Source organism: Arvicanthis niloticus, chromosome 10, assembly GCF_011762505.2.
Source record: "Arvicanthis niloticus isolate mArvNil1 chromosome 10, mArvNil1.pat.X, whole genome shotgun sequence".
In the NCBI taxonomy this organism is placed as follows: domain Eukaryota; kingdom Metazoa; phylum Chordata; class Mammalia; order Rodentia; family Muridae; genus Arvicanthis; species Arvicanthis niloticus.
This window is the reverse complement of record NC_047667.1, coordinates 77,240,219-77,255,358: the sequence shown is the minus strand read 5'-3', so window position 1 is coordinate 77,255,358 and position 15,140 is coordinate 77,240,219. Positions and strand designations below refer to the sequence as shown.

The following is a 15,140-nucleotide window of genomic DNA, read 5'->3' as shown; positions in this document are numbered from 1 at the left end:
TTGTTTCTTGTGTTTATTTGCTTAGAACAATTTTTTATCAAGGACTTTCTTCTGATGTAGTATTTGTCTTTGTTGCTGATTTAAAAAAAAAAAACAACGAAATGATAGATTCTGGTCACATATCCATATATTTAGTCTGTTTTTTTTTAAATAGGAAAATTTCATCCATTTATATTGACAGATATTAATGAGGAGTGATTGTTAGTATCTGTTATTTTGATATTGTTTTGGTGTATGTGTGTGTGTGTGCATGTGTGTGTTTGTGTTTCTCTTCCTTTGCTTTTCCTGGTGTGAACTATTTATGTCTTGTTCTTTTGGGGGTGTATTTACCCTTATAGTGCTTGAGTTATCCTCCCACTATTATTTATAGGACTGTATTAATGGAAATTTTTTATTGTATTTGCTTTGCTTATGGATTTTTTGATTTTCTTCATTGGTGGTGATTTAATGTTTTGGGGGAAATAGGTTCTGGTCTGATATCTGTAGTTTCATATGTCTAGGCCCTTCCAGCTTATAGATTATCTGTTGAGAAGTCAAGTGTAATTCTGATAACCTTGTCTTTATATGATTTTTAGCCTTTTTCTCTGGCAGCATTTTGTATGCTTCCTTTTGTACTGTACATTTAGACTTTTGGATATTATACTATGAGGATTTAATTTTGGATCCTATCTATTTGATGTTCTTTAAATTTCATAGATATATAAATCATATCTTTCTTTAGGATGGAGAATTTAATTTTCATAATTTTGTAGTGAATAGTTTCTAGGCCTTTAAGCTGGGAATATTCTCTTTCTTCTATTCATATTTTTTCAGGATTGACCTTTACATAGTTTTCCAAATCTCTTGCAAATCTGGTGTTAGAAATATTTTAGATTTGAATTTTTCTTTATCCAATTTATCTTTTTCTATCATATCATCTTCATCATTGATTTTCTCTTTCATATCTTTTATTTGGTTGGCGATACATGTGTATAAAGATCCTGTTCTCTTTCCTAGGTTTTCCAGTTCATGTTTTGTTCATTGTTTCTATTTTTCTTTTCAGATTGTGAACATTTTTATTTATTCACTTCATCCATTTGATTGTATTTTCCTGTATTTCTTACTATCCATTTATTTTCTCTTTAAGGACATCTACATACTAGATTGTATTTTCTGTACTTTAGGGGATTTATTCATTTTTTAATGATCTCTATCATCTTCACAACATGAAGTTTAAGGACATTTTCTTGCAATTCAGGTTTGCAAGTGTATACAGGGTTTGCTAGTGTATACCGTGTTTGCAAGTGTATACAGTATGTACTATCTATCTATCTATCTATCTATCTATCTATCTATCTATCTATCTATCTATTCTGTTTTCTTGTTGTGAAATAGTACTCTGGGAATTGTTGAATATATTCTTCCCATGTGCTTTAGCCATCTGGTTGTCACTGGTATTGGAAGGCTTGGTAGAGTTGCTGCTGTTCGGTGGGATTTCAGGTAGAGTTGTGTTGCCCTGTGTGGCAGCCGCATTTTAGAATTACTGGCTGAACTGGTAGTGCCTCATGGCTTTAAACTTCTCTTCTCAGGATATGAGATGTACTCAAGGGACAAAGCTAGTGGTTTCTGATGGCTGCAAGAATCTGGGATTGCAGGTAGTTATGTGTACTGAAAGATGCAGATCTCTTTTGTTCTACTTGCCAGGGAACCTGTCATCTCACATGGTTGGGCTGGGTGGCAGCAGGCCTCAGAGGATGCAGACAGAGCTGTTCCAGAGAATGATGTACAGATGAGGGATTCAGAAATTTATTTCAAAAATAATGTTTGACTTTTCAAATTTTAGTTTCATAATATCACACTTTAATTTTAAATATACTGTTACATATGATTATTGTAGAAAATTGACTTTATATACATGATTCTCAGTGTTATATGAAATTTATCTGTGTCATTGAATTTTCTTTAAGATTTGAGAACAGTTTTAAATCTTCATTTCTCATGTGCCTTACATGATTTTTAACTGGTACACTTAGATTTTTATTATGTTTCTTTCTTACAAATAATCTTTATGATATTAAAAGCATTAATTAATTTTTGACTAGGATTCAATCTTAAAATGAATATTGTAATTCTTTATTTCTGTCCTTGTTTTCTTCAAGTGATTTGAAAGATGATTTGTATCCATATTAATAATTGAGAATCATAATGAGAAGGAAAAATTACTCATGGGTGATAGCTGAAAAAAATTGTTTCAAGTAATCTTTTATTCTGAATAATTTCTGATGACATTTGTATTTATTAGAAAATATAAGATATATTTCATGAAATTTGTCAGAACCTCCTTTACATTTATGACATTTGTTTCCTTGGAACATGTTTCTGAAATTCTATGTTATGTCCTTTTGCTTAAATCCTATGTTTATTGTTCTTTTGTGCATTATGCCGGTTTATTATTTTCATCCAAATCAAAAATGCCATATAATGGTTTACTTTATTTTTTCAGCACTGTCCTGTGGTCATACCAAGGCACTCTTCCCAAAAGTGTGTATAGAAGATTTCCAGAAAGAAATAACACAACAATTTGAACATAATGACCTTTCAGATTTACAAAGAAAGAAGTTCTGGGAATATAGAGATGGCAGTGAGAAGCATAAAAAATGTCATCATGGAAATGTTCTGCTGGGGAAACACATCTATTTGTTTTCTGAAAAGCATAAAGAAGCTCCAATCTCTCCTGAGAAAACTGAGTCTGAGTCACTCCCAATTATACAGTTAGAGACTGCTCTAATAAAATGTTCACAACTATTTTTGAAATACAACTCTGTTCTACACACAAATGTAAAACCATTCAAAAGTGATATTTGCATGAATAAACTAGATTTCTGGAATTATTTAGCAAGCAATACATTATTAGACAATATTTCACAAAATTATGAACAAAGGAGATTTTGGAGAGAAGAAAGTAATGAGTATCATGAATGTGAAAATTATTTCCCTAAAAATTTATTGCAGCTCTGTCAACCAGTAAATCTTTGTGAAGAATTCTACAATTTAGATCCATGTAAGAAAGTGACCATGTATGCAATAAAACTTGGATCATATCATGAGGGAGATGCTTCTGCAAATGCAAACAGATTATATAATATCAACATAGGCTGTCAGAAGTATTACCTAAACATTCTACATGGAGGTATTTTATACAAAGGAAATATCTTCCATGATTCTCTTCATGAAAAAATTCCAAGTAAAAATAAGATATGTAATTCTATTTCAGAAATTCAAGACAACCCTGAAAGAAGACAGGCTACCTGTAATAACTACTCTCAGTTATCTTTGCAACTTCCGGAATATACCACAGAGAAAATTCACAAAAATGATGAGAATTATGGTATTTTAAATAAATCCTTAATACTTCAGTTATATAATGCAATGTGGATGAAAGAAGATGACAGCCGATACACATGTGATGCTTACATGAATGCCACAATTGAATCATCAAAATTACAGAGGGATAATATAAACCATATTAAAGGAATTATTTTCAAGGACCTAACATGTGAAAAATTCTTGAATTTTTATACATATATATTTCCACATGTTTCAGGTCATAAAGGAGAAGGCACTCAGAAAGCCAAAGTATTTACCCGGTCACCAAATATTCAAGTTCACCAAAGAATCCATAAAGGAGATAAACCTTACAAATGTAAAGAATGTGGGAAATCTTTCACCAGGTTCTCAAGTCTTAGAGTTCACCACAGAATCCATACAGGAGACAAGCCTTACAAATGTAATAAGTGTGGTAAATCATCTACACAGTCCTCACAACTTCATGTTCACTACAGAATCCATAGTGGAGACAAACCTTACAAATGTAATGAATGTGGGAAATCCTTCACCAATTCTTCAACTCTAAGATTTCACCACAGAATCCATACTGGAGAAAAACCTTACAAATGCAATAAGTATGGTAAATTATTTATACAGTCCTCACAACTTCATGATCACTACAGAATCCATACTGGAGACAAACTTTACAAATGTAATGAATGTGGGAAATCCTTCACCCGTTCTTCAAATTTAAAAGTTCACCAGAGAATCCATACTGGAGACAAACCTTACAAATGTAGTGAATGTGCAAAATCTTTCCCCTATTCCTCAAGTTTTAGAGTTCACCTCAGAATCCATACAAGGAGACAAGCTTTACAAATGTAATAAGTGTGGTAAATCATTTACACAGTCCTCACAACTTCATGTTCACTACAGAATCCATACTGGAGTCAAACCTTACAAATGTAATGAATGTGGGAAATCCTTCACCAGTTCTTCCAGTCTTAGACTCCACCACAGCATCCATAATAGAGACACTCCTTACAAATAGTAAGAAGTGTGGAAAATCATTTACACAGTACTCACATCTTTTCATTCATTATAGAATTCCTAATGAAGAGGAATTACATTACAAATGTAATGAATGTGGGAAATCTTTCACCCATTCCTCCAGTCTCAGAGTTTACCACAGAATCCATGTAGGACACAGACCTTAGAAATGTCATAAGTATGATAAATAATTTACATGGTTCTTACATCTCCAAGTTTACTACAGAACCCACTTAAAGTTCAACCCTATAAACATAAAGGATGTGGCAAATCTTCTATCTGGTGTTAATCTCTCTAAGGTCATCAAACAATCCATACTGGAAAGCAATCTTATAGGTATAATGAATGCAGGAAATCCTATTCCTGATCCTCAAAATTTCAGTCTCACCAGAGAATCCTTACAGGAGACAAACCTGAAAAATGTGGTAACAGTGGACATTTATTTCCAAAGTCCTCAACCCTGCAGCTTCATCACTATAATCAATCCTGGAGACAAACCTTTCAAATATAGTGAATGTTGCAAATCATTTACCCTGTCCTCAAATCTTCATGGTGACCACAGAATCTGTATTGCAAAAAAAATAAAAAATAAAAAAAAATAAAAAATAAAACAAAAAACATTCCCAATGTAAAGAATGTGGAAAATCCTACACTCAAAAATCTTATTTGCAAACCAAATTTAGCATGCATACTAGAGGCAAACCTTACAAATGTAAAGAATATGGCAAATCATTTATCACAAGTTCAATCCTTAGACCACAAACAAGATCCATAAAAGAGATTAACATGATAGGTCATTACTCTTCTAGTATTCATGCAGAAATTTGTTATTTACAATGGTAAATGCATTCATAAGTATCTAAATAATGTTGAAATCTTACTCATTATCAGAGAACTACCACAGGAAAGTCCCATATTTCATTAGGAATTGGAAACTTTTTACCCCCAAACAGCTTATATTCATATTAAGTATTTATTTGAAAAAAAATGTTCATCCAGTACTAATCTGACATCATTAATTAATCATGGTATGGTGTTTATGTTCTAACAAATTAAAGAAATAGTATTTTAAAATGTAAGGATTTAAGCCAGGATAATATTAATAACTAACCTAATAAAAAACAGTTGCATAGTGTTCTGTATGTTTTAGTATGGTAGAATATTGACATTTGTGAGATAAATTTTATGTGAGGCTTATTGTTTTCTTAGTCTTTGACCTTTATATAGGGTTTATATTATAGGTAATTTTAAAACTCAAACTAATCCCTTCTTTGTCAGTGTTATCAATAAATACATTGCAATTATCTTCTATTAATCCTGCCTTGGTGTGATTAGTATTCGTTTTATTCTGGGATGATAGGATTCTCATCTTACCTTTGCTCATTAATAATACCAACAAAATCATGTCTCAAAACATTAATTTGATTGCTTTAGACAAATGCCAAAACAGCAGTTAAGATGTGTATATGTCCTAAGAAGAGAATCCCTGAAGTTTTCTCAGTGTGTGTGTGTGTGTGTGTGTGTGTGTGTGTGTGTGTGTGTGTGTTATGGATAAAGTCACTGTCATTTCAAGGAACATACCTTCATGTATATGGAAAAGTACAAAGTCAACTAATTGCTGGGTGATCAGATTGAGGATTTTAGATGATAAATCCTCCTCTGCACATATTTTGATATTCATTGTGTGTGCTGAATATAGTCTACTACACAATTCTTCTGCATAGAAGTTTTATCCAAAATATTTGTCCCCTAGAGAAACTGGTTCTCCTAAATGATCCAAAGCTGCCTCCTCCTTACATATATACATAATAAACATGTCTCTCTTCTTCTTTGTGGCTATTAACATGTGTACTGTGTTAAACTCTATGTAACCAATCGGCAGAGCTTTCTGGACACAGTGATTTAATATTTCAGATCATATCACTAGGATCACATTTGAATATAGCTTTTCAACAGAACTCTTTACTTTTTTCTCTCTGTCTTTTAAATATTTCCTTGAGACAACAGTCAGATCTATTAATGGAAACATGCTGAAAATCACAATTTTAAGACAATATTTTCTTAAACAAGAAGAAAGTACTTTCAGTCTTTTAAATGAATAGTATTAATAATTTCATTAAGGATGAAAATTGTCACTGCATTAAGTACAAATTATTATATCAGTAAGACTTCACAAATAACATTTTATGAATGTAGACAGAAGATTATCAAAAATGTAAATTATACTTAGAATTGTGTCTTTCATAATTCTGTCAGAGAGATTTTGGAACTCTAAGAGAGAACTGTATTGAAAGATAGCTGTCTGAAATCTGTCTCCAGCAGAACACAGGCAATCAGCTTGTAATCCATGATTTTGGAACTCTAAGAGAGAACTGTATTGAAAGATAGCTGTCTGAAATCTGTCTCCAGCAGAACACAGGCAATCAGCTTGTAATCCATGATTTGACTTTGAGTTATTCATTCATTACTGCCAGTTAGCCTTTCCTGAGATTGCCTCTGAAAGCCGAGGCTAGTCCTTGGTACTTCACTCAGGTTTGGTTTCTTGAGCTGTGCTGAATAATTTTAATTCTATAATTTTCAAGATGTAAATTGATGGCCTTAATTCTGAGGAAACAGAATTTCTATTCAGAAAATACTTTCAAATAGATAGATAGATAGATAGATAGATGATAAAAATTAGAATATACATAGATATATAGTAGATATATGTAGATAAATACACTTACCTAAATAAATATTTACATATATACATATGTAATCTATGAATGTATTATCTGAATAAGATTCCATAAATATTATCTAAGTTTATTTCTATGTACTTTAATCTATCCTCCATCTATAATTATATTAATATATATAAGATATATATATATATATATATATATGATATAGATATAGTTATAGGTATAGATATAGTAATGGGTAGAGTCTATGATTGGATATTGTCTATTCCAATTGTTTTAGTATATTGGTTTTAATATTTTTGCTTTTTAATCTGTTTTAGATAGTTTTTATAAAATGTTAAAACCACAGTCATGAATTTATCTATCATTTCTGGAAGGTTTTTAGTAGAGTTTTGTGGAGATAAATAGATAGATAGATAGATTGCAAGATTTCTTCTGAAATAGGAATACCTTGATTTATATTTTCATTATAAGTATCACTTTCATTTTCTTCTTTTGCTTCCTGCACCAGGTAGAATGTAGAATACAATATTGAATAGGTAGTGGTAAAATGGACATCATTATAGCATTTTTTACAATGAGTGCAATTGCTTTAAGTTGTCTTCAATTGGCATGATGTTGGCAGTATGATTTATATCTGTAGTTTTAAAACTTACTTCAATAATTTATGTACATCCCAAATTCTGTGTCCATTCCAGTTCCCCTTCAAAATGTCTCTCCTCCCATACCTGCTCCCCTTCTTCTCTGAAAAGATGTGACCCCCCCCCCCCCCGGATATCTGCCATGCTGCACATCAAGTCTCTGTGGTGTTAAGAACTTCCTTTGCCATAAAAGTCAGAAAAGACAATGCTAGGTGATGGAGGCCTCATTCTAGCCCATGTCTGCTGTCTGTAGTTGCTCAGTTTCTGAGTACTGCCAATTATGAAGGTTAGTCAATTTGTTTGGTATTACTATGGAGTTTGAATATCCCTCATGGCCTTTAATCTTTCTACTAACTTTTCTGTAAGAGTTGCTGACCTTTATCCAATGTTTGGCTGTTGGAATCAGCATCTGTTTTAGTCAGCTGGTGCAAATATACTCTCAGAGGACACTTCTAGTCTACTGCCTGTAAGAATAACAAAGTATCATTCCCACTCTTGGGGACTGGTTCTTAGTCATGTGATGAGTCTCAATTTGGGCCACTTACTGGTTGGCCATTACTTCATTCTCTGCTCCATTTTTGTTTCTACACAGATTTTAGACAGGACAAACTTTAGTTCAAATATTTTGCTGATGGGTTGGTGACCTTAACCCTCTACTAGGAGAACTCCCTGGCTAGTGGAGGCGACCTCTTCTGGTTTCATGTATGCATTGTTAGGCATCATGTCTGTGTTCACAACCATTGACTTGGGGGAGCATCCTCAATCCCCACAAATCTGGGACTTAATAGCGATTACCCCCACTCCCTCCCTCAGCTGGTGCAGAAATCCTTCCATTATCCTGTACTGCAAGACATCTCACCTCTCTCTCTGCACAGCTGATTCTGCCCCACCAATTTCTCTCCCCATGCCCTCTTTCACCAATTTTTCTTCCTCCCTCTGGGTCCTATGAGTATCTATTGCTTAGTCTATGTAAGATTGAAGCATCTGAACTTAAATTTTTCTTTTTGTTTAATTTTTGTACTGTTGGATGGATCATGGGCTTTGATACTTTATGACTAATATCCACTTATCAGTGAGTACAGTATCAAACTGTACATGCCCTTTTCAGTCTGGGATTGATCTTCCAGGATAATATGTTTTAGTTCCATTCACTTGCCTGCAAATTTCATGATGTACTTCTTTTAAAAAAAATAGCAAAATAGTATTCCATCACAGAAATTAATCACATTTTCTCTATCCATTCTTTAGTTGAGTGACTTCAGAGTTTTCCCAGTTTCTGACTATTATGAGTGATACTGCTATGAACATAGTGGAGCAAGTGTCCTTGTGGTATGGTGGAACATCATTTGGTTACATGACCTGCAGTATAACAGGGTTTTCAAGTAACACTATTTCTAGTTTTCTGACAAACCACTGGATTGATTTCCAAAGAGTTTGTTCAAGTTTGAAACCCAACCATTAATGAAGAGTGTTCCCCTTGGTCTATATCTGTGGCAGTATGTCATATCTCTTGAGTGTTTTATCTTAGCTATTCTGATTAGTGCAAAATGAAGTATCAATGTCTCTGAGTTGCACTTCCCTGATGAGTAATGTTGCTGGACATGTCTTTAAGTGCTTTTCAGCTATTTGAGATTCCTCTCCTGAGAATTCTATTTAGTTCCATTTTTAATTGGGTTATTAGGTTTGGTGGAGTAAATTTCTTTAGTTCTCTATGTAATTTGGATATTAGCCTCTATTGGATGTACATTTAGGGAAGATCTTTTCCAAATCTGTTGGCTGTTGTTTTGTCCTATTGCCAGTGTTCTTTACCCTACAGAAGGATTCATTTCATTTTCATGAGGTCACTTTGTGATTGGTAGATTTTTGCTACTTCGTCATTGGTGTTCTATTAAGAAGTTGTGTTCTGTATAACTGCATTCACGGTTATCCCATAATTTTTCTTCTATTATATTTTGTATATTTAATTTTATATTGAGATCTTTGATCCATTTGGAATAGAGTTTTTCAGTGATAAATATCAATATATTTAATTCATCACATTCAGATATCCTGTTAGACCAGCACAACTTAGAGAAGATGCTCTGTTTTATCCATTGTATGTAATTTGCTTCTTTCTTTTTAAAAATCCACCATTGTGCAAGCTTATTTCAGGTTCTTTGATTTGTTTACATTGATCATCCACTCTTATTCTGTACCCATAGCAGGCAGGATACAGCCTATATACATAAACATGCCCCAGTTTAGGGAAATGCCAGGGCAGGGAGGCAGGAGTTGGTGGGTGGGAAGGGAAACAACATCATAGAAGTAGGAGGAGGGGAGATGAGATAGAGGGTTTCGAGAAGGAATACTGTGAAAGGGGAAACAGTTTGAAATGTAGATTGATAAAATATCCAGATTTAAAAAAAAAAAAACTATATGTTGCAAGCCAATAGCCAACATTATGTTAAAACGAATGAACCTTAAACAATTCAACTGAAATCAGGGTCAAGACAAAGCTTTCACTCTCTTCCTATCTTTTCAATATAGTACTTGATGTTTTAGCTAGAAAAATCAGAAAAGTAAGAGAGATCAAAGGGATACAAATTGGAAAGGAAAAAGTCAAAATATTGCTATCAGCAGATGATATGATAGTATATTTAAGGGATCACAAATTTTTACCAGAGAATTCTTATAGCTGATAAACACCTTCAGTAAAGAGGTTTTTCAATATGAATACCATACATACCAGTATTACTCCATGATTCAAGCAATCAATGGGCTTTTCCCCTGTGCTTAGGTGTTTGAGGTTTTCCCAACCTTCTCTTCTATTAGTTTCAGTTTATCTGGTTTTATGTGAAGGTCCTTTATCCACTTGAACTTGAGCTTTGTACAAGGGGATAAGAATGGATTGATTTGCATTCTTCTACATGCTGACCTCCAGTTGAACCAGCATCATTTGTTAAAAATGCTGTCTTTTATCCACTGGATAGTTTTAGCTCTTTTGTCAAAGATCAAGTGATCATAGGTGTGTGGGTTCATTTTTGGATCTTCAATTCTATTACATTGATCTTCCTGCCTGTCTCTTTGCCAATACCATGCACTTTTTATCACTAAGGTTCTGTAGTACAGTTTGAGGTCAGGGATGGGGATTCTCCCAGTTCTTTTACTGTTAAGAATAGTTCTTGCTATCCTGTTTTTTTGTTATTCCAAATGAATTTGCAAATTGCTCTTCCTATCTCTAAGAAAAATTGATTTGGAATTTGATGGGGATTTCATTGAATCTGTAGATTGCTTTTGGCAAGATTGCTATTTTTACTATATCAATCCTTCCAATCCATGAGCATGGGAGATCTTTCCATCTTCTCAGATCTTCTTTGATTTCTTTCTTCAGTGACTTGAAGTTCTTGTCATACAGATATTTTACTAGGTTGGGTTGGATAGGTTCACACCAAGGTATTTAATGTTATTTGTGACTATTTTGAAGGGTGTCATTTCCCTAATTTCTTTCTCAGCCTGTTTATCCTTCAAGTAGAGGAAGGCTACTGATTTGTTTGAGTTGATTTTATATCCAGCCACTTTGCTGAAGTTGTTTATCAGGTTTAGGAGGTCTCTGGTGGAAGTTTTAGGGTCACCTAAGTATACTGTCATATCTTCTGCAAATAGTGAAATTTTGACTCCTTCCTTTCCTATTTGTATCACGATCAGGCCTCTGCTTTCCCTCACTGAGTTGGTGCTGCGTTTAATGGGCGAAAGGCTGTTTTATATTAATAATTTAAACAGGGAGAGATGTAATGAGCCGCTGTTTCAGTGGCTACACACGTGCATTTTCCAAGATGGCGCTGGCCGCATGTTTCCCCAGCAGTAAACAATCATTCTGCGCAGCTGCTAGGCAGAAAGAGCGCCAAGCCACTGGCCTATCCCGAGGCGTAATATTGGGTGGTGAGCGAACAGCCATTCAGAAGTGAATACGTCACTCTAGGGTGTATTTAAGGGATCCTCTTCCGGTTTCTTGCGTCTTTCCGCTTTATCGTGTGGAGCAGTAAAAAGTTCCTCGTGGCAGTACACCCGACTACCGCCTCCTGTCTTTATTCGCGGGCGAAAAGGGATTTGGGGGGCGCTCGTTTCACACTTTGACATCCTTTTGTTGTCTAATTGCTCTGCCTAGGACTTCAGTACTATATTGAATAGGTAGGGTGAGAGTAGGCAGCCTTGTCTAGTCCCTGATCTTAGTGGGATTGCTTCAAGTTTCTCTCCATTTAGTTTGATGTTGGCTATGTTTGTTGTATATTGTTTTTACTATGTTTCAAGCATGGACCTTGAATACCTAATCTTTCCAAGACTTTTACCATGAAGGGATGTTGAATTTTGTCAAATGCTTTCTCAGCATCTAGTGAGATGATCTTGTATGGTTTTTTATTTTTTTATTTTTTGAGGTTATCTAGTGGATTACATTGATGGATTTGTGAACATTGAAACATCCCCGCATTCCTGGGATAAAGCCTACTTGATCATGAAGAGTGATTGTTTTGATGTGTTCTTGGAATCGGTTTGCAAGAGTTTTATTGAGTATTTTTGCATTGATATTCATAAGGGAGATTTGTCTGTAGTTCTCTTTCTTTGTTGGGTCTTTGTGAGGTTTAGGTATGAGTGTGATTGTAGCTTCATAGAATGCATTAGGCAGTGTTTCTTTTGTTTCTATTTTTTGGAATAGTTTGAAGAGAGTTGGTATTAGGTCTTCCTGGAAGGTCTGATAGAATTCTGCACTAAAACAATTTGGTCCTGTGTTGGGAGCCGACTTTAGTAGAAAGCGGCTAGATCAACTTTGCAGCCATCTGGAACCATATACCCTGACGAAAGATTTGGTTTTCAATAGCCTACAACAGCTGAAGCACACTCTGATATCCCACATATTTTGTGTTGCTGTTTACTGCCCCCAGCTGCAAGGTGCACTTGGTGGCCACGCCTGCAAGGCATGCAGTTCATGTGCTGTCCACGTGCTATCTACACCATACATGCTTATAAGGCGCATGTGCAATCCACGCCTGCAAGGCATTGCTGTGCACGTGCTGTCCACGCTATAGACACCTGTAAGGCTTACGTCATATCAACACCTGCAAGGCACGTGGTATCCACGCGCCTACAAGGCACGTGGCAAAAGCATATAAATAGCTCAGAATTCCCTTCAATAAACGAGACTTGATCAGAATCTCTGTCTTGTCTCGATTCTTCGAGTCTCTTCCCCTTTATCCCCACTCTCTCTCTCGCTAGACCCTGACCCTCAGACCGGAACGGCAGCTTGGGCCAAGACACAGTGGCTGGCAAGCGTGGAGCGAAGCAGGCCGAAACATTTTGGCCCACAAAGCCCAGTAGTACGGGCTGGAACAGTCCTGGACTTTTTTTGGTGGGGAGACTTTTAATGACTGCTTCTATTCCTTTAGAGGTTATAGAACAGTTTAGATGATTTACTTGCTCCTGATTTAACTTTGGTACCTGGTATCTGTCTAGAAATTTGTCCATTTCATCCATATTTTCCAGTTTTATTGAGTGTAGGACTTTGTAGTAGCATGTGATAATTTTTTTAATTTCCTCAGTTTCTGTTGTTATGTTTCCCTTTCAGTTCTGATTTTATTAATTTGAATACTGTCTCTGTGCCCTCTGGTTAGTATGGCTAAGTGTTTATCTATCTTGTTGATTTTCTCAAAGAACCAGCTCCTGGTTTTGTTGATATTTTGTAGAAATCTTTTTGTTTCAACTTTGTTGATTTCAGCCCTGAGTTTGATTATTTCCTGCTGTTTCCTCCTCTTTTGTGCATTTGCTTCTTTTTTTTTTCTGTAGCTTTCAGGTGTGCTGTTAAGCTGCTAGTGTGTTCTCTCTTCTGTTTTTTTGTACCTATGAGTTGTCCTCTGAGCAATGCTTTCATGGAATCCCACAAGTTTTGGTATGATGTGTACTCATTTTTATTAAATTCTAAAATGTCTTTAATTTCTTTCTTTATTTCTTCCTTTACAAGGTCATCATTGAGAAGAGTGTTGTTCAGTTTTCACATGTATGTAGGCTTTCCATTGTTTTTGACATTATTAAAGACTAGCCTTAGTTTGTGGTAATCTGAGAGGATGCAAGGGATTCTTTTAATCTTTTTGTATCTGTCAAAGCATATTCTGTTTCCAATTATATGGTCTATTTTGGAAAAGGTACCATGAGGTGCTGAAAAAGGCTATATTCTAAGGCTATATTCTTTTGTTTTAGGATGAAATGTTCTATAGATATCTGTTAAACCCATTTGCCAATCTTTTTTGATTACTTGTAATAACATAATGTCAACATTATTAATATATACTATAGTTTTTTCTGGAGCTGTTCTTGATAATTGGCATCATTTTACTCTACCTTTTATAATTAACTCAGAAACCTTTTCTGTATATGTCTTAATTGTTTTATTTTATGTTTGAGCTACAAAAAACCAATTCTATACATTCTTCATTGGCAAAATGAATCCAGTAGAAAAATGAATTGAAGGCAAAATAAACAAAATGAGAACAATTTTAGGACAAATTCAATTCATATATGCATCTTGTAGTATGCAAGAAATAACTATTTTTCTGTGTCATCTGTTAGACAGCTTAGAATGTTTAAATTCAAATCTCATTTTAATGTTTAATTGAGACAAATTACTTAACTCATGTGCACCTAATCCAATTGTAGGCCTCTGTCAGTTAATATCATTAATTTTTGAAAATTGTTAAGTGTTTTCTATTGGTCCCTAAGTACCTTTTATGGTCAAATTTTATGTTGTTTGATATTAAAATCCAAATGCCTAAGTGAATTACCTCTTTGTATTTTTCTCCTTTTGGAGCAGGCAGAATTTCTTCTGTTACCTTAAACATATTTTCTAAAACAGGTTTTTCAGAATCAGCCAACAAATGTTATACATATAATGATAAATGATAGACTGAGGGAATTGCTTATAAGTTATTTTAATGTATTTTTGCAGAAAACACCGACATAAAGTTGGACTATTCAACATGTGCTGTGAAAATATCTTCCAGTGTTATCCCTTTAGTGGATGAATATTTTTCAGAGTAGGTATTGAGAAAGCAAGGCTTTACCTACCCTGCTCCTGCAAGGGTATTGTGAAAAACAATCTTCAAAGTCAGTTTTTATTATAGGCTAGGATATTTGTAAGAAAGAAGTTAAAGAAAATACATGGAAATTAATTGTCCTTTTTTGAATTAATTCCTCTCATATCTATTATCATTCTCTATTTTCCTGATTTCTTTTTTACAACAAACACAGGATTTCCATGGGACTTGTAGACTCTTCTAGATGTTGAACCTACACCTATTCTTTTACTAGTTGTTTAAGTACCTGTGATTTTTATTTTGTTTAGGGACACTGTTTTTTCTATGCTGGTCAGTTAAGTAGACATTTTTGGAGCACGGGTATGTCAGCCGCATCCTCTTTTATAAATTTGGAAATTGGA

At 34.4% G+C, this 15,140-nt stretch overlaps 1 protein-coding gene and 1 pseudogene across 1 annotated transcript in view; both read left to right on the top strand.

The window, feature by feature from the left end:
• Positions 1-2,844: 2,844 nt before the first annotated feature.
• Positions 2,845-4,523, top strand: LOC117716059 (uncharacterized; annotated as a pseudogene).
• Positions 4,524-4,697: 174 nt separating this feature from the next.
• LOC117716058 (uncharacterized) overlaps positions 4,698-15,140 on the top strand; it is a 48,921-nt gene continuing 38,478 nt past the window's right edge. The window contains 1 exon segment of the mRNA XM_076940999.1: positions 4,698-4,781. Within this exon segment, the coding sequence (XP_076797114.1) occupies positions 4,698-4,781 (84 nt within the window).